The sequence below is a fragment of the Microchirus variegatus genome (genome assembly GCF_963457635.1).
Source record: "Microchirus variegatus genome assembly, chromosome: 5".
NCBI classification, from domain to species: domain Eukaryota; kingdom Metazoa; phylum Chordata; class Actinopteri; order Pleuronectiformes; family Soleidae; genus Microchirus; species Microchirus variegatus.
In genome coordinates this window covers 6,892,279-6,918,400 of record NC_139806.1, presented here as the reverse complement: position 1 = coordinate 6,918,400, position 26,122 = coordinate 6,892,279, and the positions used below count along the sequence as shown (strand labels likewise).

General features: G+C 40.7%; 1 protein-coding gene across 1 annotated transcript in view; it reads right to left on the bottom strand.

The window, feature by feature from the left end:
* Nucleotides 1-26,122, bottom strand: part of lig1 (ligase I, DNA, ATP-dependent) — a gene marked incomplete at its 5' end in the record, with an annotated part of 61,836 nt that overhangs the window by 27,327 nt on the left and 8,387 nt on the right. Inside the window, 16 exons of the mRNA XM_083889231.1 lie at nt 1,466-1,576; nt 6,860-6,955; nt 8,711-8,826; nt 9,751-9,836; nt 10,061-10,160; nt 12,296-12,387; nt 12,581-12,657; nt 13,044-13,210; nt 13,352-13,465; nt 15,895-15,953; nt 16,555-16,611; nt 19,870-19,956; nt 22,069-22,177; nt 22,348-22,710; nt 24,128-24,265; nt 25,803-25,968. Of these exons, the coding sequence (XP_083745357.1) occupies nt 1,466-1,576; nt 6,860-6,955; nt 8,711-8,826; nt 9,751-9,836; nt 10,061-10,160; nt 12,296-12,387; nt 12,581-12,657; nt 13,044-13,210; nt 13,352-13,465; nt 15,895-15,953; nt 16,555-16,611; nt 19,870-19,956; nt 22,069-22,177; nt 22,348-22,710; nt 24,128-24,265; nt 25,803-25,968 (1,938 nt within the window). The remainder of the gene's footprint in view (nt 1-1,465; nt 1,577-6,859; nt 6,956-8,710; nt 8,827-9,750; nt 9,837-10,060; nt 10,161-12,295; nt 12,388-12,580; nt 12,658-13,043; nt 13,211-13,351; nt 13,466-15,894; nt 15,954-16,554; nt 16,612-19,869; nt 19,957-22,068; nt 22,178-22,347; nt 22,711-24,127; nt 24,266-25,802; nt 25,969-26,122) is intronic.

The following is a 26,122-nucleotide window of genomic DNA, read 5'->3' as shown; positions in this document are numbered from 1 at the left end:
GCAAAGCAGATGATGCCATTAAGGTAAAGGTAACCAATGAAACTGTCCCATTGCCGAGAATATAAATACAGTTTTCTATGGATTTTAAATAGTGTTCTCATCAATAATATTGATACACCATCTGTGTTGCATAGCCTTCAATTTGTGATCATTAATATCACCTTACATTTTGTTCTTATTGTAGTAGTTGACTATCACAGTAATAATAAGGGTTAGATTTATTCACATTGAATAATGGGAAAATAACTGCTAATTAATTAGTCATTAGATTAGTCAAATAATCATTAATCATTTAAATTTAATCAGTTTAAAAATTGGAACAGCCCTCGTTTAATGAAGTTTGAATTTAGTGAATAAGATATATTTAAATTATTTGTCAAAAACGCCTTCCAAAACTTCCAAAAACAGCACAGTTGTATTTCAATTTGACTTTTCCAGTCTGGCAACAAAACAGCAAACAGTCTCCCAGTTCACTTTGTGGAGACAGAAGATGAGATGCAGAGAGAAACCTGACAAGCTGACAACAAAGAACAAACCCAGGATTGACAGATCCAATTTGTTTGTACCTATGAAATTGGCCTCAAATGTAAATCGAGACACACACACACACACGTCTCAATATCAACTGAATTCTACATGATAATTTCAGTTTGTGTGTTGTGACACGTTTTCCATTTTAACCAGTCTCACTTTGTGCACACTCAAGTTATAATTAGACACAGTTTGAAATCGCAGACGCGGCAATATCCTGAAGCCAGCGGGAGACGGGACGTGATCATGTAAACAACATGAGAGAGCAGCACCAGCCTGACCCTAAACGCAGCTTCACCCCTGGTTTTTCCTCCTCCTTCCTTCCCCCCGTGCAGCTCATTAACTTTGTTTAATTGGTCCGTATCGTGTTTCGTCTCAAATGTTTAATGTTAACAAGAGCGCTTGTGGTGGCGGGGGGAAAGAAAAAAAAAAAACAGTTGAGATGCTGTTACAAGATGCCGGCAGGGCAGCACAATCAGCTTGTGCATCAAACCATCATTACAGTTAATCATGATTTCATAGAGGCTGTAACAGTATCTGGTGAGGAGGGGGGGAAAAAAAGCATATGGATAATGACTTTCACCCATTCTCATCATCATCATCATCATCTCCATGTTTGTCATATTTGTTGCTCTCATTTCTTTCTTCCTAATTTACCCAGATGTCATCATGCATCGAGAAATACAAGCTAAAAAGGGAGCAGTTTCACCCTAATGTGATTGGAGAGGAGGAGAAAGGCCATTATTCTGGGGAAGAAAAAAAAAGAAAAATACCTGACATCATTGACATTTGCAATCTGAACCCCTCCTCCCTCTCTCCTCCATCCTTTTGACTTTTTATGTCTCCTACTTATCAATCTCCCCATCTCTCTGTCAGAGGAAGAGACAGGACCAGGAACATTTTATTCTTATTACGATTGTGCTCCACGGCATACCTTTCTCTTTCTGGTGGTGAGGACCTGGAACGGCTGGATCTGTTTCTTCTCGCGATCCCAGGCTACAGCCTCCGTGTCCAGGACACAGGACACCACAGAGTCCTTCTTCATCTGATGAGTGAAAGGAGACATATTATGCAAAATCAATTTAATCATGTTAATACTTATATTTGGGACTCTATGAGTAGGCAAAGTGTGAAAAAAGATGACTCAGTCATGTTTTTGTGGTCCTCCTCAGTCTAAGTACAGGAGATAAAACACACAATGTTGACTTTCACACTCATTGCTACGTCACAATGAGACATTCGTGGGATTGTTGTCTCGCAGAGCTCCGATTTGTCCCTAAAAAAACGTGAGAGTGCAGCCAAGGGCAATAGTATCCAGAAGAGCGGAAGTGTTCTATTCTTGGCTGCACAGTGCAGCACAGAGTTCTACACAAACTTCCAGCCTCAGAGGATTTACATTTTATATACGACGGCAATGTGCCGGCTAGAGTCGGCAAATGATGCCTTTTCCAAATGCTAACTGCTGTTAGCTGCCGTAGCCTCAGTGACGCCGACATAGTTTCCTGTGTCATTTAAAGAGACGGTCACTCAAAAGCGAGCGTTCTGAACAGGTCTGTTTTGGCAGGGTGATTGAACTGCTGTGGTGTTTCATCTGTGAGGTATTTTGACCAAAGCATGTCACAGACATGTTCATTAGGACACCAGGGAACTAGGTTCACTTGGAGAAATAGGGTATAATACAAGTCCTTTAAAGAAAATAGTATTTATAGTATAGTATTATAGCCAAATTATGTTATTTGCCAATCTGCATATGAGGAACATCTGCTGTCGCAAAACAGGAAATTCAAAGTTTCCTCGAAGTTAGTCCAACAAACTTCAAATTCAAACTTGGTATGAAATTTAACTTGGAAGGCATGACTACAGACAAAAAGTAATGCTCAGGCTGTTTGGACCTGCAGTTGCCCTCAATATGTTGCCAAACACTTTGGAAGTCAACACATTAGAATTTTCTTCCCTGCCTTACATTTTACTGCATCTCCACTCTTTGAGTAGCCATGTTTGTTGCTGCAGTGAAATGGTTGAAACACACCCCCACATTTTGGTTGGATGCCCACACTGTGCCAAAAGCCAAGTCCTTCAGTTGTCACGCTTTTCAGTTTGTTTGTGTATGTTTTTTTTTTTAAAGTTAAGTAATTTAGCATGAAGTAAAAAACTGTTTGGTTGTTGTTGTTTTTTTTCCTGTGCAAGAGGGAAAAAAACAAATTCATAGGGTTGATGAAATCTAACTCATGGGCAGATTATATTGACCATCGGACTTCTAATTATCTAATCCTGCTAATCCACGGCGTGAGGCTTAATCTCCTATATTCCTGGTTGATTTTGGGGCCATCAGGATTATGTCAGAGTAAATTTACACAGCCGCTGCAGACTGAGGGATAAACACTGAGTGAAGAAACCTGAAAGGTGATCACAGACAGCCAAATGGATTTTCTTCTACCATGCACAGACTTGTATTACTTTTATTTTCGGTTCTTCCTTTGTATGCATCTGCTTATCTATTAATTTGTTTCATGTATTTTTCCTATTAATGCACCGTTTTGCACACTAATTATTCTACGTTCCCGTTTCTCTAATCACCCGTCAAAGGCCATTTCACTTAGATACTTGAATTGAACGACAGCCTGTTTATATTGTATGTAACAACACTATAAATAAAGTGTTAAACAAAAAGAGACAATCATTGTTATAAAAGGTGACACATTAGTGTGAACAGGCTGTTTGGAAACAGTCTAATATACAAAACAAACTCAGTTATCCTCATAAGGTCATTAGGCAAAGTAATGCATTAATTACGTATCAAGGTATTTGGATTAATATTAATGTACAATAATTCATAATTTAAAGCATTGTGGGAGTACGATCGCTTCAGGATAAATTAGTTTCCCCTTATTAATATGCAAAGTAATGCAGCAAGGTGCTGTAAAATCTAATCAGACCGTCTCCTCCATGGAGCCGGTGAGCGCTGGTGTTAACTTTCACACAAGCATTCTTGGTATATTGCATTCACCAGTGTTTGCGGACACCGCAATGTCAACGCCGTGTCAGACACAGGAAGCAAATTCAAATTCAAGCAATACATTATATCAGTTGTGTGCCGCATTAACGGTCAGCAATCGACATATGAGATGAAAGTTTCGGTTGAACAACCGCCTTGTGCCATTCCCGGAGCACAAGTTAATTAAACGCACTACATTAAAGAGACATAAATTGCCGTAACGTCGGAAAATTATTTCAAATTAAATAAAATTAAATGGAGCCTAAAAAAAAATACTACATCTTTCTTGCAACAAGCAAATTGAGCCCAAACTGTTTACTCTGCTTATTTAGTTATCCATCCAAACGCTTAGACAGGGGAAGTGGATTCAGATGGCATGAAGAAAAATGACAGGCAAGAAAAACAGATTAAAGGTGTTGGGAGGGAGAATGATGAGAAGGGACTCAGAAAATGAAGAAAAAGCTTAAAAAAGGAGATGTGTGGAGGAGTGAAGAAGATTCAAATGGTGAGAAAGGAGGCGAGGAAAGTGAGGAAACAAAAGCAAACACAAACGAAACAAAAAAAAGGTGAGAGTAGACAGGAGCTCGTAAAGACGGCAAAGAAAAAGAAAAAAAACGAGTAGAGGGAAAGTGGGAGGAGTGGTGAGAGGGGAAAGGTACAAGAGGCTCAGAGACCAAAGAGGTGAAACTACACACAGGCTGTATCAAAGCTCTGCAAGGAAAAAGATGAGAGGAAGAAACAGGCGGGAGAGAGAAGAGAGAAGTCCATGTGAAGAGAGCGAGGAGTTGTGGGTATCACCGAGTCGTGCTGAGGAAGAGGAATGATTAGACGCCGGGACATGAGAGACACAAGCGGATGAACGGAGAGGTGAGGTGAGAGACAAAAGGCCCACAACATGGTTTTGAAAAGAAGAAAAACATGCGGAGATGTAAGTCAACGTGTGAGAGAAAGCTGACAAGACAACTGATGATGAGATACGGGGTTTGAGAGTTGGGGAGGAAGTGGAGTATACAGTAGAGGAATGACGTGCCGAGCCAAACCACAGTAAAAACCACAACCCGTTCAAGTCATGCTGGTTTTCCTCCGGACCGTCAGCAGTGTGATGGGAATATTTTTCTGCATTGATGTGTCTGAGATGAGCTGGTGCACTCAAGCGGCAGTTTCGTCATCTCAAAAAAAAAAAAACCCTCACTGTTGCCTGCTGCTTCCTGTTAGATATTCCTCGCTGCAATATTTAAAGCGCATCTGCTCATCAAATGGTTGCCAAACATTGTCAAATATTTTGCAGACAATGGCACCACGAGCAAGAATAACATGATTACGCTCTCAAATAGCGGTTTGTTTTGCCTTCTTAGTAATTTTGTAATCTTGGGGCATTTTGTGCTTTTACTGGAGAGTCAACAGCCGAGAGTTGGCAGGAAATGAAGAGAAAAAAATATGCAGCCAGCTGTTGCAGTTCACACTCAGTGTCTGATGCAACTCTAATCTCAGCTGCAAAGTCATTCCAGAGTTAAGGAGCCTGAAAATCACCAACAATCATCCGTCAACAAGTTTCCCATGTTTGTCACATTCCTATACTTATGGTCTTACACTGATGTATGGCTCAATTTGTCACATTATAAAAGGAATAACAAGGCATTATTTAATATCGTTGACATTTTTGTGGTACATTTGTCCTTTGAAGTACAGGTCAAGTGCGATTTAAGCACCAGAGTGATTGAAAAAGTATTGGTTTAGCAACAGTATCAAAAATTACTGAACCCTACCAAAGCTAATAAGGCTCTGGAATTGACCAAAAACGGACCACGGGCTGATCTAAGATGACACTACTTCTCAGTACATCCTAAATGTGCATGCAGCTCGTTTACATAAGGCATTTAAAGGTCATCAACATTATCTTAAACTAGTGCAGTGCCCGTAGGAAGTATGTATTCCTACAGTATAGTGGGAGATGAAGAATTTTTTCAGTTATGGCCAAATGAGGCTGTGTGTGATGGTTGAATGTACAAAGAGGTGTATTCTTGTGTAGACAGTCCTGACGGCGCCCCTGCCTGGTGAAGCGTGATAAATCAGTGCAAATCAAGGATGCAAAGCATCGGCCCATGCTCAACCCTTATCCAAAATCTCAGGTCAGCGAGACATGTCCATCACAGACACATCTTGCTTTATTGATAGATATTACCTATGAATTCAAAAAGGCAGTAGGTACAGTGAAAATCATGTTACGTTTCACCATAATTTCCCCACCATTCTCCAGTTCTGAAGAAGCCTCTTGGATGAGAGGTCAAACCAAGGTCTATAATCTTAACTCAAGCAAGTCCACTGGCTTGCAGCAAACCCCTGAAAATTACTATTTAGAGAGGAAGTAACTGATATGACAGAGTCTCTCAAATTGAAAACTATTCATTTTTCCTTGGGAATTGTGATGGAAAAATGCAGAAAATGTAACATACAAGGCGAGTCTTCTCCCTTCTTCCAGGATTAATTTGTTGCGCGACACAAATCCAAGCTATTTCTGAAGCAGTCAAAATTAAAATTCAGTAAAGGAGAGGCAAAACCACTTCTCTTTTATCAAGTGTAAATTATTTCTTAATATATTTCAGCAAAGGGACCCATTAGTTAGATTTCCTGACTATTCTGCATGTCTTGATTCACTAACCTCACTGATTAGAACAGAGCAGGTGGGAATTCCTCGTAATAGCATCGATCTTTGTTGGTAAGAGTGCAGGACAAAGTCTTCAAAAAACAGCCTCGGTGAACGAGAGAGGCGGGAGAAAAGGGGGAGCAAACCGATACAGCTTCATTTGTTACTTCATAGCTGTTCATCACAAAAGCAAAAAAACACACTCAGCAGGTGCGGTGCAAGTGAGCGTGCTCCAATAACCAAACAAACTGCCAAGGCCTGGAGGTAGTGGAGGCCGGGTTCTCCCTCCCAACGCAAGCAGATCGTCACTAATTGATAAGCTAACCCACAGCTGCAGGGGCAATTTGAACAACTTGTGTTTGTGAACTTTGATTAGAGAAATTACCTCTCATGACAAGTGGGTTTAAAACCTCAACCTTTAGTCCACACTAGTGGAAATTTAAAACACACATTTAACGGGCAGTGGTGGGCTTGGAAAGTTGAAAGACAAAAAAGAATATATCACACAAAGACTGACAGATGCATGAGAAATGGGTTGTGGGGGGAAAAAAAATTGGATTGGGCAAGATAAATGTGAGCAGTTGTTATTTGCACACTGTAAAAGCCATCAGTTGACAATCACAGCTCACATCGACCTGCTTCCCTCCCCAGGGCCGGGCTGCAGCGCTCCGTGTGTTCAAGTGTTTTACCTTGGGAATGCGAGAGATGATATCGGGATATTTGCTGGTGTTGTCTTCCTGGTTGCGACTGAAAACTCGCACTTCTCCACTCTCCAGAATGTGAATCTTTGGGGGCGAGGGGAAGACAAAAACAAACATTAAAATAAAATAAGTCCATGACCATATTTCATACAGAGTGGTTTTCACTGAATTATACCAAGAGCAGAGAACACGCCATTTTTCAGTTTTATCTGCCACTTACCATCATCCCTATACAAATACATTACAAAACTGAAATTCGGCAGTTTATATATACATATATATACATACATACATACACACACATAAATATATATATATACACACACACGTATATACATACAATACATATAAAGACATATACATATATATATATATATACATATATATATATACACATATACATATATATATATACATATACATATACATATACATATACATATACATATATACATAAACATATATATACATACACATATATATACACATACATACATACATACATATACATACATACATACATACATACATACATACATACATACATACATACACACACATACATGCACACGTGCTAAATGTATATATTTACATCCATTTCATATTTAATGGTGTACTGACAACACATTTTATTCCTTTTAGGTTTTTGGTCATTTTTTTTCCCTCCTATTCAAATCAAAAGTCTACAGAGAGAAATTGTTATTAACTGCACAGAATGTTAAGCACTTATGAAGCTTTGGGCTCCATAAATTAAATCAATTTGACTTTAATCATAAATCCCAATATTTACAGTTTCAAACATGGAAACAATCACCAGACTATTATTACCGTATCGACTCTTATAGTGTACCTTCTCCCATTTGCAGACATAATCCACATAAATTCTTGTTTTTAGGTCGCTCACTTGTCATTTGGCCAGGAATAACATATGCCTATGGCCCATTTACTACTCAGTGAGTGTCAGGTCTGATCAATGATGGTAAGAAAACCAAACATACATAATCAAATTGTCTCATCTGAATACATTCATACATACAGCTATTTCTGCCACACCCCTTGTGGTTTTCTTGTGGTTATACACATACTGTATACACACACACACAGCAGAGAAAGCTAATGTTTATGCGGGTGGTGTACCGTGAGTCCCCCTGCTGGCTGTTTAAGGAAGAGTCCACTGCAGTGAGACCAAAAAGCAAGTAGGGACAGTGAACAGGAGGACGTCATAGGGTTTGCACTTGCTCTCATCCTCTCTCTCTCTCCCTCAGTTTTAGTTTCTGCCCCCATCTCATCTCTTCTTCTCACTTCAACTCAGTTCAAAGACTCTTTATTGGCATGACAGTCCAAAATTAACAATACAGCTGGAAGGGTTTACATTATATTACACTTTCTCTCCTGGTATATCTCTCCACGTCTTGCTCTCAGAATTTGCTCATTCCCCCCCGCAGTCTCCCTTTTGCGTCTTCATTTTCATCTCCCTCTGCCTCTTAATGTGTCTCGCCTTCACTGCCTACTTTCTCACTGCTCTCCATCTCCAACCCCTCCTCCTCCTTTCACAATGTTGGGAGGTAGCTTTCTCTGCCTACAAGCCCAGGGCAAAGCAGGGATACTGTTTATCTTAAAAAGAATAGGCGTGCACACACACGCACAGAAATGCCACAGATGCATGCACACAGTCAAGTGAACACACAGCGAGTCACAGAACGGCAACACCTCACACTCAAAGAGCACAGCCGTCGGGTATATGCATACAAAATTCAGCAGGCATATGTTCGCTGCCAAGCGCGAGAAAAACAAACAGTTGTACTCTTGTCACCGACACCGCACACCGAAAACACACACCTGCGCACGCTCGCCGTCGTACTTGTACTCGCAGGTGAACGCCGCCACGTCAAACTTCTTCAGCACCTCGCCGACACCCTTAGTGGGGTGAGCCAACATGGGCCTCAGAGGCACTCCTGAGAGAAGAGAGGTGGCGAGAAGAGGAGCAAATTAAGTCGCTGTTCAACACAAAAGAATGTCGTTATGCATTTTTCATGAATTATAAACAGTTGAGAAACTAATTGCGAGTGAGCCCAGAAGTGCTTTCACACATGTGATAGAGACAGAGAGGGAGGGGCAGCAGCAGCAGCGGCAGTGGCGGTGGTGGTGGTGCCAACAGGCCTCGGGGTCACAAAAGCGAGACGGGTCTCTCAAGAAATCCAGGAGCTGTAAAATTAGCTTCAATGACACATCACGCCCACAAACTGTTTCTTGCATCAAAACCAAAGTTTAAGTTTGTTTGTATTCTCATTTGGCCACACTTCCACAGATGTTATCTGACTCGCATGCCCCTGGGCTGTGCTGCAAAGTTAAGCTTCAAAAGTGGCAGAGGAGCAATATAATGAAATACACCCCCCCGCCCCGCCCCCCCACAAGATGCTTGAGTAGCTGCTTTAATAATAGAACAAAGAGCAAGTTGTGACAGGACAGTAATGTTTTGTCCAGACTGGGCTGGCAGTGTCCAAGCATTCACCGCCTCCTTTAACTGCACTGTATTTTTGGAAGAAATACAGTTCTCTCAATAACAATTGCTCACCTGCCAAAATGGCTGCAAGATTTGTCGAACTGACCAACAACGGGCCAATTTTGTTTCCCAATTTAGTAATGTTCAGATGGTGCCTGGTAATAATTTCCCGTCTCGGTGCCAAAGCTCCTTATCACAAATAGCTCGACAACAATGTAATTGGGAGCTAATCCTCGGTGTGGTGGTATCTTTTATCTTTCAGTGATAAATGACTCAACTAAAATACCAGACTCACCTCCACTGAACGGATCAATAAACACACTACAGTCACCGTTTTGGATTAAATAACCTTTCTGCCTATTGACTAGGTGTTTACCTGGAGTGAGCTTGCAGTGGTTGGGTAGCTGGTCTATGCCTTCTTTGAGCAGAACGGGGATGAGGATGTCGTAATTGGGCATCTCGCTGCACGGGGGGAGTGAGCCAGAGACAAAGACGAGTGTTTGAGAAGAAAAACAAAGGGAGAGAGAGAAGGAAGGGGGGGAAAAAAATCAATATCATTCAAAATGAAAGTGAGCAGAATGAGTGAGGAAGAATGAGGGACAGGGCTTAAAGGGGATAAGGCATCGTAGTGGCACCGAGCAGAGACTGCGGAGCCAAATGAGAGGGTTTGTTTAAGCTCCAGTTACCAATAAGTCTGTTTGAGAATCAGACTCTTCTCTTCGATCCAGGCCCGCCTGCTCTCGGTGCTCATCCCCTTCCCCGCATCGATCACAGCAGGAGGGAAATCTGCGAGGAAGGAGGGGGGTGGAAAAAGGTATTTTATTTCATCTGTGTGAGTGTCGGAACATGTTATGGCCAAGTATTTGTGAGAGAAAACTTGAGAGGCTCCTGAAACACTTGTGTACACCAGTACATCGGTCTCAAAAATTGTCTTAAAACTCCACCTAAATAATTCAACATTAACAATTATGAGACGTGTCAAATCTGACTGAATTATTAATGGTAATCCTTCACTTGACCATTCCCAAGAATATGCTCTCAGCTCATCCTAGGTGATGAAATAATGACTTGATAAATAAATATATTTTTCCAGAGCAGACCAGAGATCAATGCAAATTTCTCCACCGAGCCTCTGGTCTAATTGACTCTTATTAAAGCATACCTACAATAGAGAATAAGAGCGGAATACTAATAAGTCAGGAATGAATTTATTTCACTTGCTGTCAGTGGAATGAACAGGACACGTCAGTGCTGAGTGCAGGTGGTGAGAGATGAGAAGAAATAAAGGAATTCAGCAAAACAACATTATATATTTTTGTTTGTAACTGTCAATCCTACTGAGGGACACATTTGTCCATCTATTTGTGTTGTTGACACGTACGTAAAACTACGTCTTTGACTCCATCCAAGTGCTATTTCCACGCCGACTGACTTTTGCAATTTCCTTGAATAAAACTAACTTTCACACAATACCTCCTCTTCGTCTCCTTTAATGAGACCTCCCATCAGACCACAAGTACAGAGGAATCTCATTAATACACCCACATAAGTCTGCAAACTTCAGTGTAAGAAAAAAAAAAAAAAAAAGAACTGGTGAAATGCCAGTTTCCATAGTTAGGGATGGCAAAATTCACAGAGTCCCTGTTCCGTGCAAAAATATACTCAAAATAAATTATTTTTTTACCGTCATCATGATTACATCTCTGAAAAAAAAACAACAACTCACAGTCTAACTTAAGTCTAAAAATAAAAAATACATTTGGATTCCCCCCTGCATCAGTTAAACAAGTTTAAATCCAGGTTTAAACTATCCCGGGAGAACGCAGTTAGCCACCTGTTAGCCATCAATTGTTAAATGAATCGTCCACTATTTTGATAATCGATGAATCGGCTTGAACCTTTTTTCGTGATTAAAACAAGATTTAGCTTTTTAAATGGGAATATTTTCTAGTTTCTTTGCTACATATAACAAAAATATCATTATAGAACATCGTCATTTCCAGTTTTGACAAACACTGATCTAAGTTTTTTAACATTTTATGGAGCAAACGATTAACGGATTGAGAAAATAATCGACTGATTAATCAATTGCCAAAATAATCGTTAGCTGCAGCTCTACGAAATTGTCAGGACAATTTTCGCTCCATGCTCGTTTTGTGTACATTTCCATCACATTAACCTCTCACTCCATCCTCAACTGATTTCACTTTACCAGTGTGTGAAGCATATGTGAGGAAGAGGAGGAGGACGATGGGAGAGCAAATTGATCTGTTTTTTGGGAATAAATCTGCCTCCTGTGAAAAGTTCACAGCCGACTTTGCTCGACCTATTTACGCCACTGTGTTTTAACATTGGCGATAATGATGTTACTTTGAGAGCTCAATATTTTCTCCGCTGGTATTAAAAACTTTTAGAACCACTGGCCTAGAACAACCACTGGCAAAGGGAATGGATTATATTTTCGCAAATTCTTCTGGGGTCAAAATCTAGGGTCAAGCCACTAATTTTAGTGCGAGAGCAGTAACAATAACCTGCTACACTCCCAAAACACTGGAAATCATCGTCTGTCGAGGAAATAAAAAGTTCTACCTACATTTTTTTCACCACTACTTCTTCTCTAAGGTATATGCTCTCCAATTTATCTTGAAGATGGTGGTCAGGTCAGATAGTGACAACAACAAAAAAGGGACACCTGCCAATCTTTCCATGTGGTCTGAATGAAATGGCTGCTTGTTGTTTATTACTATATTGCAAGGTATACAGACTCTGCTGTTCTCTTTATTGGACTCTACTGGGACGTGAAGAGGATTTCTGCAGAGACACGCTTTACTGGCCAGCATTGGACAGAGGCTGAAACTGCATACGACTGCTGATTTAATATGGGAGCTTTTCAAATAATAACCTTTAAAATTCAAAGCTACCTTGTCCGGGTGGGGTCAAGCACACAGCCAGGTTGAGAGCCGAGAGGACACTCAGCTCAGCCAGGCCGATCCTCAGCTTCCCAGCGAGGGACCTATCAATCGAAAACCACAGAACACCAGTCAGCTATTTGTTTGGCCCACTCACACATTCGATTCATGAAAATGTATGTGCATTTTCACGTGCAGATGTGTTCCCATGTCTGCTACGACACACAGTCGAGTACGTCTGCGTGTATATATGTGTGTGTGTGTGAGTATGTGTCCAAAGACAGAGCATTATATTACCTGACGATGAAGCGGGCCTCAGAAAGACGGCATGCCACAAAGAGGCCTTTGATGATGTCGATTTTCTTATTCATGGCCTGAGGCAGGCGGTAGGAAATTGAGATTCAAAGAAGAAGAAGGAGAAGAGGGAGAATGCAAAAAAGACTGCGGTCACCAGTGAGTACAAACTCCATGTTCCATCCAGAGCATTAAAAAAAAAAAAAAAGAACGCAGACCCAGAAGAAAATGGGGAGGGGAAAAACTAATTGCTTGACAGATTGCAGCCAGGTGACAACTTATTCACAGGCTGAGAAATTACCTCCTGAAGTAGATAAATAAACTAATAACTCCTTGATCAATATACAGTCACATTAACATTTCTTTCCATTCCCTCCCCGAACCACAACAATGAGTGGCAAATGGAGTGAAAACAACATTTTGTCAGCTCGCTTTCTTCTAATGAAAATGTTATTCTGTGGCTCACCGAGTTCCCACTCATGCTGGCAATTTCCTTCAATTTCTTGAAGACGCCCCCTGCCGTCAGACTGGCCGGTTGAAACATCATGCGCTGGTTGCTACGGGAACTCTCGGCCACAAGGCCCAAATCTCCTTTCTCCTGAGCCTCTGCTTTGATTTTGTCCAATTGTCGCCCTGGTAACAAGAGCGAGACTGTAAATAGCAGCGCTGGCTGATGAGTAGAAGAGGACGACATCAGCATTTAGGCTTGGAACGCGCAAGCAAATGTTTGGGTGCAACCGAGTGGTTACGCATGTGTGTGTGTGTGTCCGTTACCTGTGGCCTGTGCAACAGCTTTCATCAGGACTGTCTCTCCGACGCCAAGCTCCATTCCCAGGTAAGCAGGACCCAGCTGGTTCAAACACAGATACACACAGCACAGCAGGTCATCTGGAAAAAGGAACATGAATAAAAAATGTGCACACAAAGACATTTTTCACAGACCGCATGCAGGAAAATCGAAAAATGAAAAACACACACACACACACCTGTGAGACAACAACAAACACCCACACATATAATGAAGTATTCATGGAGAGACGTGCTCCCAGTGTTGACACACAACCATGGACAGAAAAAGAAAACAATCTTTAGACCAGTGTTTTCACAACTCCTTATATCCGGCAGCCCATGTGCCAAGTGGAAAGGAAACCAGAGGGTTTTTTGGTTCAAATCACGGGGACAGGTCAAATAAAGAGTGTGTTTTCTCCACATAACAAAGAAATCATTAAAAGTGAATCATTTTGGTCTGTGGACAAAACAAGACATTCGAGAACATCGTCATTTCCAGGTTCGACAAACACTGATCGACATTTTTAAGCATTTTCGGACCAAATCACTAATCGTGAAAATAATCGACAGATGAATCGATTATGAAAATAATCGTTAGTTGCAGCTCCAGTGTATTCATTACTGGTGTGTAAACGCAGAGGTCAAATTCACCAAGAGTCACTGTGTGCAAATAACTCATTCTAAATCTAATATAAGAAACAACTATTTTAGAGATGACAAACAACCAGGACCCAATTTCGCAGGATAAACTGATAAAAGAACATTTTTCACAAAAGTTTATTTGCAAATCCTTTTTTCACAGCCATTCCTGTAATACCTATGTTTTTTTTTTCAAATGACAAAAGATTATTATTACAGTTTATCTCAGCAATAAAATGTGAAACAACAACATACCCGCTTGGGACTGAAGTGCAACAAAACACAAAAGCCGTCTGCTGCATTTACAATCGCGTTTAAAAAAATCAATTTTCATTAAAAGACAAATGGTTTTAATTCAGATTAATTCTTTAAATTGATGAATTGCTCTGGCCTTAATCACAAGTAATCCCACACTAGTAACAGCTCTCTACAAAGAGACAAAAACTTATGTGACACAGAGCGTCAGGCAATCTCCCTCACCAAAGATAAAATGACTTCACCAGCTACTCAACAATGTGATTACTATCGACGTAAATATTAGGAGTGTAAGAAAATATCCATATACTATCATTATTTTATAGTGTGAAAGTCTAGCAATTCTCCAAAGCTTTGCATCACGATCAAAATATTCTTCATAGAGGTTTTTCACTGTTTGACTCTCTCCCCATCCTCAGACAAAGAACACACCTTGGTTCACCTCAAATTCAAAGGACTTTCCAGGTCCAAACTCCCTCAAATTCAAGGACCAAACGTGCCGACACAGCTTCAGATGGGTGGGCAACTTCTAAGGGCCGCTTGGCCCATGGCGTCCACTTTTATTGATATGCAGCACGCCCTGCAACTGGACAAGTGATTGTCCTTGGGATTCTTGGTCAAAGTCAGTCTTGGTATTTTTGTTTGGTGAGCCAAAGACCTTGGAAATTGCATTTCCCGGGCATCGCATCGTCATTTGCTCTCTCTAGCTTGGAAGGAACGCATGGAATCTCAAGTCACCCTAGATACACTACCGTTCAAAAGTATGGGGTCACCTATACAATGTATTTGTGTTTTCCATTAAAAGTCACACTTTTATTCTTCAAAAGAGTTGCAAAATGAATAGAAAATATAGTCACAACATTGACGAGATTAGAAATAATGATTTTTATTCAACATAATAACTTTTCTTTAGTCAAATAACCAGCAAAACTGTTTTCAGCTGTGCTAACATAATCGCGCAAGGGTTTTCTAATCATCCAATAGCCTTCTAACGCGTTTAGCAAACACAATGTACCATTAGAACACGAGAAATTGGCCTCTATACACCTATGTACATATTCCATTAAATACCAGACGTTTACCACATTAACAATGTATAGAGTGTATTTATGATAATTTCCTTTAAAAATAAGGACATTTCTAAGTGACCCCAAACATTTGAACGGTAGTGTATATCTTAACCCTAACCTTAACCAGAACTTCAGAAATGAGGTTCTGCCACATTTGGAAGGGCCTTGGTCCCCATGAGGACTACTGGTCCCGACAAGGGCAGAGTTTATACCAGAAAAAGTCCTGGAAAGGTGATCAAATCGTGCACAGACACAGCCCGACAGCGAGAGAGAGACAGAGAGAACGAGGCAAACGCAGACAGACAAGGTCACACAGACTCAAAGATGACACCATGCGCACAACAGAACTTCAGACTTTCCATCAAAAGCACAGGCAGACCAACATGAAGCATTGAAATTCCCACAGGTACACGCTCAAACACACACACCTCGATGAACTGACTCATCCTCCCACTTTTATGTGCAACCTGGCTTCATCATCGTCTCTGTGATATAGTGGCAGGCAGCCAGCTGCCTGTGTAGCTACATCAGCATGCATTATGGGAGAGATAAAACACCATTTACCTGGAGAGAGCAGCAGCACAGAGCGGAGCAGGTTCGACAGTGTCTCGATATTTCTCAGTCTGGGGAAAGAGGTGAGGGATTGCGTTGAGAGAAGGAAGACGAGTTAAATTAATTTTAAAGCCATTTCGTAAATACTGGGAAGCGGGAAATGAGATTTGTCTGACTGGAGGTTTTTAATCAGAAATGGAGACTCAGGAGGCAGATGAACAGTTCATCTCCTGCAGCAGGTGGAGAAAATATAGTCATTGTAGGAACGTCATTTAATATACCCAAAAGTTAAAAAACAGACTTTGTAATAAATATGATTGATCAGTTTTGTAAGATTCCATGTTTCATTTCTGTGAAAATTAAAATCTTAAAAAACAAACTTAAATATATTTTCGTGAACATTCCTAGAAACCAGAAAACCCAGTTGTTAAATAGTTCCACATTCCGTGCTCATTTCTAGAAAATCAATCCAATTTACTTCCTTCTGCTGGAGCACACTCCTCTAATCATCCTCCATAAAAATCCCAGCAGAAAGCCTGAGTGGTAATTTAGTAAAACTGCTTAGGTACATGCATATCCTTTGAACATTTAGAGATCACATTCTCCCAAGCAGCACTCACCCTCCTCCCAATGAGGGACAAAAAACGCTTTTCTTCCATATGGCGCTCTTACCTGCCAGAGTCCTCTTCAATCTTCTCAAAGGTGCGAGCCACTGCCAAGTACGGCACTCTGGAGAGTGATGAGCATATCGTTAGCAGGTGAAGCAACCGCGCCAATTAGAGCTGCAGACGAATGAGCTTTTTATTCACGCATCATCAAATCTCACTCAAAGTGATAGTGGGGTGACGGCATAACTGTGTTTCTACAACAGCTCTGTGTACGATAACATTTTGACCGAATATACAATGATTTTGGATGAGAGAAAATGAGCATTTTCGTACGTTTCCCTCAACTGCAGAATGGCAAATATCGCGAGAAACTGCCCACGTCACCAGTGAAGAATAACAAGGTGATATATGGTGGCATTACATTTCAATTGCCGACTCAATTCATTATTGTAGTAATGTTTGAGTTTCCTCATCAGTCACACGTCCTCTTCATTCAATAAAACAGTTTCCATCACACTCATCTAACATTTATACATAAATACACCAATTTTTTCCACCTCGCTCAAGCGTAAAAAACCTTTATGCGATACTTAAGGGCTTTAAAGACAACAATTGTCTGTGTTTTCATTCAGGTGCTTTTATACATGAATGGAAATGCTCATAACAAACAGCTTCCCAATGACTGCTGATATGTTAAAAGCAGGATTACGATGCAGAGTTATAAAAAGGGCTCTCAGGATCATGAAAATCTAGCGGAGCATGATTTATTGTCATGCAAATAATTGTGATTAGTGATTTAGCGGTCCTCTACCCGTTATATTGTTAGCTATTGTGGACTACAGGCATTATTTGGAACAAAGCAGAGACGGAATGCTGTAAAGTTGTACAAAAGCTTGAAAATACTCTCCTCAAAGCTCACTTACATTGATTAATGAATCACCAAACTAGATGGCAAGTACTTAAGTAACAATTTAGGTGTCGTAGACAAGTTCTGTTGGAGTTCTGATAAAATATGAAAGCAAGAATGTAATTTGACAGTACATTTTCTTACTTTCCTGTGAGTGACACGTCGTCCACCGCACAATGATGAGAACCACATAAATGGCTTTATGTCGTACAGTCGCTGATTTAAAACCAGGCTCATCATAAGCAGCGGGACTTGCGCCATGGCCCCTGATGTAAAAGTCCACAGTTTTTTCATGACTTTCCTTTTAAAGTCGCAAGCACTACAGTGCACTGAAATCTTTATTTCTTCACGGTTGCTTCATGTTTATTTAAAAAAAGAAAAGAAAGGAAAGGCGGCAGAGAGAGAATCAGGATTGTCTTCGCATCAGTTCGCCTCAGTAGGGGAGAAAAATAAACTAATTCAGTGATGACTGTCAAATCTTTGGCTTTATATCATCACGACTTGACAGGCAGAAGGGAAGAGTTAAAATAAATTACACTGGAATTACACGACACAATCGTCTCTGTCCACATTGACACGCCAAGCGAAAAATCTCAATCAATCCGATGGCATCGTGCTTCAATATTGATGTATGTGAAAATACTGTAGGCTGCGATGCCTCTATTTACTTTAAGATCACGTTGTCCTCTACGTAAAGAAAAGAAAAAGACTGATTTATTGAAATAAATAAGGTTATTTGGTGCTCCCCGTCACCGAGAGTGATTTATTCATCTTCCCTGTGAAGATAATCTCTCAATCACAATTTTTTTTAAAAAGCCTTGGCTTTCACTAAATGTTTTACTACTCTGAGACAGAAACACGCTTTCAAGCCTTAAATTTGAAGGAAGGAGCGCTGACCTGTATCAAGCGTCAGAATATCACATGCAGCACTGTGGGCTCGTTTAACGCCGTTTGACATTTTTTTTCTCCTCTCTCTTTGTTTTCGTCTCATGTTCAAGAGACAGGATTTGGTGGCTGGGTAATTGGGGTTACGTGCATGATTTCTGTCAGATGTTTTTCTTGAAATAGAAGCGAGGACAGCTGTAGGGATATTAATAATCTTCTACAATATTACACTGTTTCCGGTCAGTGTACATAGGTCATTATTGTTATCATGTCGCTAGAGCTGAAACAATGACTCGATTATTAATCGATTACTAAATTAATCGTCAACTATTTTCATAATCGATTAATTGGTTTGAAGCTTTTTTCATGATTAAAACAAGATTTCTGATTGTTTCAGCGTCTTAAATGTGAACATTTTCTTCGTTTCTTTGCTCCAAATAAAGAAATCATTCAAACTGAAACATTTTTGTTTGTGGACAAAACAAGACATTCGAGAACATCGTCATTTCCAGGTTTGCCAAACACTGATCAACGTTTTTTTAACATATTCGACTGATTAATCGATTACGAAAATAACCGTTAGTTGCGGCCTCTAAAATAAAAGCGTCCTGTGTGTAACATTGTGGGCATAAATTGAAATTGACCGTATAGATGAGCTATTATAACACTAATATATTAAAATGATTTAGTTGTTACACTGTTCATTAACAGACACCAATACCAACTTCCTGAATCATTTAAAGTTCCCTATTATATTCCATTTCCGATGCAACATCGATTTATTTAGAAACATTTCAGTTTCCATGCCAACTTTGCCTGGTTATGAAAGAGGTTTTCACAGAACTAATGCTGCAAATTGTACAAAATTTGAATTTTTCCAAAAATGGTGCATAAAAGTATGATAAAATAGTAGTTTTTACTTAATACGACCATACAGGGCAACTCTATGATACAGTCACAGGTGATGATTCAAACTAGGACTGCAGAGTATTACCGCCTACAAAGATTTTAGGACAGTGGACGCAGATCTCGTCACCAGGCAACAAGAGCAACAGGTTTGTGTCAAACCAAGAAGCAAGTCTTTATATTCTTAAATTACTTTTTTTTAAGTTGGAAAGTGGATTTGAAGTGAGAATTTTCATGACATTTACATGACGACTGACCGGAAAAAGACATGTGTGACATCATGTTTATGTGCCGTGGTACCGAGGCCATGGCACCGTTTACCAGTTAGCTGGGTTAGCTCCTTTAGCGCGGCTACAGTCAAACACGAGCAGTCTGTTTATTAAACGAAAAAAAAGCACTACAAAAAACCAGCGTACCTGTGTTACTGCGTATGTGTGCCTCTGTTTTTAAAGTTTAGCGTTACTTTTGAGACGCATCTTAACAATCGGGAGTCACGTAAACATGACGTCACACGTCTTTTTCTGGTCAGTCGTCATGGAAACGTTTCATGCACTAACGTTGACGCCTTTAATGCGTTAATGCGCCCAGCACTGGTGTAAATAGAGCATAATTCCATTCCAATCCCATTTTTGCATAAGGTGGGCAATGCCAGTGGCAAGTTAAGAAGTAGGTCAAACTTACTTCTGGCCTCGTTTCCAACAGGCGTGGTCTACTGGGTGATAGCCCGGCCTGGATGGATTGTAATCCTTGTCTCCTGGAGTTGACTCGCTGAAGGGGGGGACACAAACAGCAGATGAGAACAAATTAGTGTCAAACTGGAGAGCAGTGACAGCTGTTACAATGACTGAAGCCAACTCAAACCTCTTTGCCGACAGACAATCATGCATATGATTATCATAACAATGAGCTATTACTGTGGATACACACTGTATGAAGTGGAACTAAAGCAAAGTTCATCTCAAAAGAAAAACCGTTAACTGTGACACATTAGCCTCATTAGCCATGTTAAAAAACTTATATGATAAAATTGAATTTTACTGAAGCAAGATGAATGTTCTTTTTCCTCACACAAGGTGCAAAAGGAACTGAAGTCAAACAAAATATTGTCTGAATTTATGACAAAGGGCTGTGAACTTTCCTTTTTATGCCTGTGTCTTCAACACGGTCACACTCAAGGCAGTGATAAAATAATAAATAGAAGGATGAAAAATGCATTCCATTTCTTTTATCGCTAAAAATAGTTCATGGATGGAATAGTTAACAAGACCTCAGAATGACAAAGCAATTATACACTGCAGCTACTGGTTTATTCACATGTATTTGAAAGAAAACAATGCATCGCGAATGCATTACAGTAAATAAGAAATGTGAAAATGTACTGCCTTCTATACATCTGCAGAGAATGTACTCTCTTTTTAATTGAAACGGATGTGTAGAAACATTTTGATCTAGATCTGGAAGTGCATCTACATATACTAAGTGGGAAAACATTTTACATGAATAAATCTTTGACGCATTGCCCGAGCTGAAAGCAAACGTACAGTATTGGCCTCTGACAGTGCAGAAAGCAGCATTTATTAGTGCAAAAAAAATATGTAAGCGCATCTCCATATTTTTCTAATGAGTGAATTACTTATTAGAGGAGCATCCATTACAACAACGTGGCAGTAACAGAAGCTGCAGGCTATTGGGTTATGAGTTACAGAGTTCCATGAACGCAACTCCGAGATGTTTCTCTAAGCTTTGTTCCCATAAAGCTAACTAACCTCATTTGTGGATGGTTTGTTGCCTGTTTTCCCACCTCTGACAATTCTGAACTAGTGCTACTACGTGAGCTCCACTTTATCTCACTGCGAGACGGCCTTTCCCAGCAGGAAACTCAAGTTTGTGCAGGCTTTTAGCAGGGATTTTTTTTTTTTTTTTTTTTTTTTAAACAGGTTCTGTTCCACCAGGTCCTCCCATCTTGTTGGAACCGTTTTATTGGAGTTCCAAACTTATCTTGGACAGACTCTAAGCGGGTATAGACAGGCATGGTGCATCCCTAAATATAACATCTTTATTGGCAAGAACATAACCGTAATAATGATGTAATTGATAGTGTGACTTGGGGTTATTACATGGGGGTGCAGCACCCTTGTTCCCCGGTTTAGAAAAAACCCTGCGGTTAATTTTGATCACATTCAGCAAAGTTACCAGGGGAAAACAAGGGACGAAAAACAGGGCATTTTTAGGGCGTCCTACCAAAAAGTAGGGCGTCTAATTTCTTATTATCCCCAGGACGCCTGAGTCTGAGTTTGTGTCAATTTTTTAAAGCAGCTATTTCCCCCCAACACCAGTGTCCATGGAGAAAACCACCGACATGGGATATATTGATCCACTGCTGCCATATTTTGTGACTTTCCTTTCAGTGCTACTGAACACACTGAACACTAATTTAAAAGAGGTAGCAGAAGTCTCACAACCCTGTGTCTTGCCGGCTACTTTGGCATGACATGCTGTGGAACCCATATTATGCATCAATACGTCAAAGAAGCAGCAATTTAGTTTATATCGCAACCTCTTTTTCTGAATGAAAACTGAAAGCCCGATCAGGATCCAAACACAGGTTTGTTTCCAAAGGTCTAAGATACTGCCCGGTCCGGACTATAACACACACACACAGCCAGTTTTAAAGAAAAACGTAGGCAACTACATATCTAAAGTTATCCATTTTAAAACCATATTTTTTTGTGGAGGTCATGTGTAAACACAGCAGAAGTAATGTGTTTTCAAACTAAAATGATGATCGTGTGGATGCAGCCTCAGCCAGAAGAGAGAACAAACAAGGTGTGTGAGTCCTTTGCCCCGGCTCAGCAACTTCCCGTTGTGCCTTTTCTTTACCTTTTTGTGTCTTTACTTTCCTCCGCTGAACTCTTCCTTTCTGCGCTCGTCTTTTTCTCTCCGTCCTTCTTCTCTTGCTTCTCCGTCTTGACTGCGGCTTTTCTGGGAGCTATTAAAACATAATAAATAAATAATACAGAAAAGGTGAGGGTGGAGCAGTGGTTGGGGGGGGGCAGAGCAGTAATTTAAAATCTTTTCAAACTGATAAAAGCCTAGAACATTTACAGACATGTTTTCTTTTTTTTGTGCAAGCACAGAGCTATGCAAATTCCTCCTCACCAAAGAAACTGCTGATGGGGGCTTTCTTGGCCTGCTCCTTATCTTTCTGCTCTTTCGTTGCTTGACTTTTCGGGCTCTTCTCTCCCTCTCTCGTGTCCTTTTCATCCACCTCCATCTTGGCAACGGCAGGCCCTTTCTCATCATCCATCTTCTCCTTTGCTTTATTTTTCTTTTCCGCCCCCTCAGCTTTCTTTTCTTCCTCATCAGAGCTCTTTCTCTCCACCCGCCTCTCTTCTTTGGCCTTCTCTCGCTCCTCTTCCTTCTTGTTCTCCTCCTCTTCATCAGGGCTGTTAGCCTTGGTCACTGGCTTTTCAACTTGTTCTTCCTTTGCTCCCTCCTCCTCCATGGGGTCACCAGGGTTCCCTGCACAGGGTGAGTCAGAGGAAAAAGTCATTGAAGTGATAAATGCCATCGAGTTTTGAGGGTGACAGTATTTTTTTTCTTCTTGAACCACTGTTTGAAGATGGCTCTGAGTATAATGGACATTTTCAATGAATGCCGCAGGTTATATTTTATTTCAAGCTCCTCTTTCACCCAGGAGAGACAGGTAAAAAAAATGAGTATTGACAAACTTGTAGCACTGAGTACCAGGAGGCAGAGGTGGGATCATGATACGGACTGGGTGAAGAGCCCAACATGAAACGTACATTTTCTCATCTGTGCTTTAAAAGGACGAGTGGATGATGGTTCACTCCAGCGGTCACTTTCGGTGTTTTACCAAACAATTTCAGCAAAGAGAGGGGCCATTTCTCTGTCTGCTGAGCCTCTGTGGGTACACTTACTGCTTAAGAGAACACCAGGTTAAAAACAAACAGTGTTAACTGAACAGAACTCCTTAAAGGAGACGTATTATACCCTATTTCTACAAGTTAACCTAGTTCCCTGGTGTCCTAATGAACATGTCTGTGACATGCTTTGGTCAAAACACCTTAAGGATGAAGCACCACAGCAGTTCAATCACTCTGCCAAAACAGCCCTGTTCAGAACGCTCGCTTTTGAGCGCCTGTCTCTTTAAATATGCAAATGAGACACAGGAAACTAGCCGGCACATTGCTGTCATATATAAACTGTAAATCATCTGAGGCTGGAAGTTTGTGTAGAACTCTGTGCTGCACTGTGCAGCGAAGAATAGAACACTTTGCGGACTGCTCTGCCAGATACTATTGCCCTCATCTGCACTCTTGCGTTTTTTAGGGACAAAGTGGAGCTCCGCGAGACAACAATTCCAGGAATGTCTCATTGTGATGTGGCAATGAGTGCGGAAGTCAGCATCGCATGTTTTATCTCCTGTACTTAGAACGAGGTGGACCACAAAAACATGAATGAGTCATCTTTTTTCACACTGTGCCTACTCATAAGGCCCCCAGAGTCCCAAATATAAGTATTAAAATGATTAAAAAGTAGATTTTGCATGATACATCTCCTTTAATCTTTCAAGTTTTTCCACTACAAATAAGTCCATCCATCCATCTTCTATGGCTTTATCCTCCACATGAGGATTTTGCTCACAAATAAGTCATTATATCAAAATACACAAACAAAGTAGACTTAGCCTAATTTGCAGAAGTCAATAACACAAATGTCAGGGCAGCAAAGTGGAATTTCCATGAAATGAAATGATGATAAATGTGATCATAATGCTCTCTTTCTACTATGTATTCAAGGTGTTTGTTGAAATCCCCAACACGTCAACGGGTATCAGTTAAATATACATCCTCACTGAGACTTACTTGAGGAGCTGTATTCTGCCATCAGACACAGAGCAGAGGTGAAAACATACCTGGGCTGTTAGCAACGGGCTCCACACGGGGTCGTTTATTCTGGTGACCCTGCTCCTCCTCGACATCAGCCTCCTCCCTCTGACTCTCGCTGCCACTTCTGCTCTCTTCAAGCTTCCTTTTGGGGAACATCTTCCTCGCTGCACGCGGCAAGACAGGCATTATGTTAGAAGGAGGGAAAAAAAAATAAGTGAAAGGCAAACCCCAACTGAAATCAAGACATGGATCAAACCGCAAAAAATGTGAACATGAAAACAGGACGAGGCTGCCGTCTCACTCTAAATGTAGGGCAGCGGGGGGGAAAAAAAGAAAAAGAGAATCACAGATTCATACTTTACTAATGAAAAACACAAAGATATTATGCAGCACAGCAGCTTATAAGTTCCAGTGTAATTTCCTCTGTAATTTTATGCAGCAGTGATGCTTGAGGGACTTTTTTTCTTTGGTTTAGGTTTCTCATTCACCTCCATGTTTGTCCTTGTTAGGGTTCCTGGCTCAGGTAGTGCCACGGTTTTTCTTTTTTAGATTTTTATAATGAAAGCATTAACCCAGGACATTAAGAATGCAATTTTGTGGTCAAATTAGGGCATTGCTTTAATGTGATGTTTTCTTCGGCGGCAGCGTTTGCAGGGTTTCTGTCATGGCTGCACAAACACCGCTAAAAAGCAAACACTGCAGTCATCAAACACAAAAGAGAATGGGAGGACGATGATAAAAAGTCGAACGAGCCACTTTCCTCGCTGCAAAAGTGGGATGAAGAAAACAAAGTGGGAAAGGAGGCGCTCCCCAGACGAAAACAAATCTGCAACATTACAAGAAAACTGTGCTTGCTTAAATTCTCCACTGAAATCCCACATTTCAGTTGCGACATAAATGTAGCAAGTAAAAAGCTCTGCAAAATAAAACTAAAGCCACTTTGTCTCATGTTAAATGCAGAGAAATACACGCGTCTCAGTCGCATTTCGCAGATAATGAACATGAATGGGGGAAAAACAGCAGCGGCTTACTCTCACACTTGCAATACAAGGTGGGAAATGTTCAAGCTGCCAAGCATTGTCGGCATCTACAAGATAATAACCACAACATATGTTCAGGGCTTCTTTTTTTTAATTTTAAACAAAGCCACCAAAGCCTGCAAACTAAAACTGAAGCAAATAAACACCGACAATCAGGTATAATTATAAGACGCCTTGCTCGGCTGCTTCCATTAACGAGCAGTCAGCAGATGCAATGCATCCAAAGACAATGTAGCAGCAATGCTATTAACACAAATGAAAATACATGCAGGGGAATAATGGTATGGGCTCGAGAGTGTGCTCATGGTTCAGCAGATGAGATAAATGATGCAGAGTGAAGCACCATCTAGTCTAGTGGCTGTCAATCTAAAAGGTTGAGACCCCCCTAGAGATTCAAGAGATAAATGGAACAAAGGGGGGGGGGGGGGGGGGGAGAAGTGTGCCAAATAAATAACTCCGCTTCTGATAAATGCCTTTTATTTTCTCTTCTCATTGTGCAATAATGAGTATTTGGAGCCATTAGGTTCCTACTAGGAAGTAATCAAGTAAATGGCACAAGGCAACAAGAACATCCATCCAAAGCTGGTGTCAAAGTTCAAAACTTTGGAGGCAAATCTGACTGAAACCTTTATAGACGCAGTGTTAAAAAATATACACTGACCGGTCCTGCGTTTCACAATCTCAGTTGGGGAGATGGAGTTGGGAGTGCTGGGCGTTCCCGCTGAAGCTGAAGAGGCCGGCGTGGCTGGAGTGGCAGGTGCTACAGGGGTGGCTGGAGCTGGTGGCGGAGACAAGGGCGTGGGGACGGCCTTAAACACATCGTCCTTCTGAGAAAAACAAACAGACATCCGTATCTATGTAAGCTAAACTAATTCATATTCTACAGCAATTTTACACTAACACAAATGTTAGGGATATTTGACAAGAATATCCAGATGAAAATTTGTGATATTCCACCATAAAAGCAGGGCATTTAAGTAG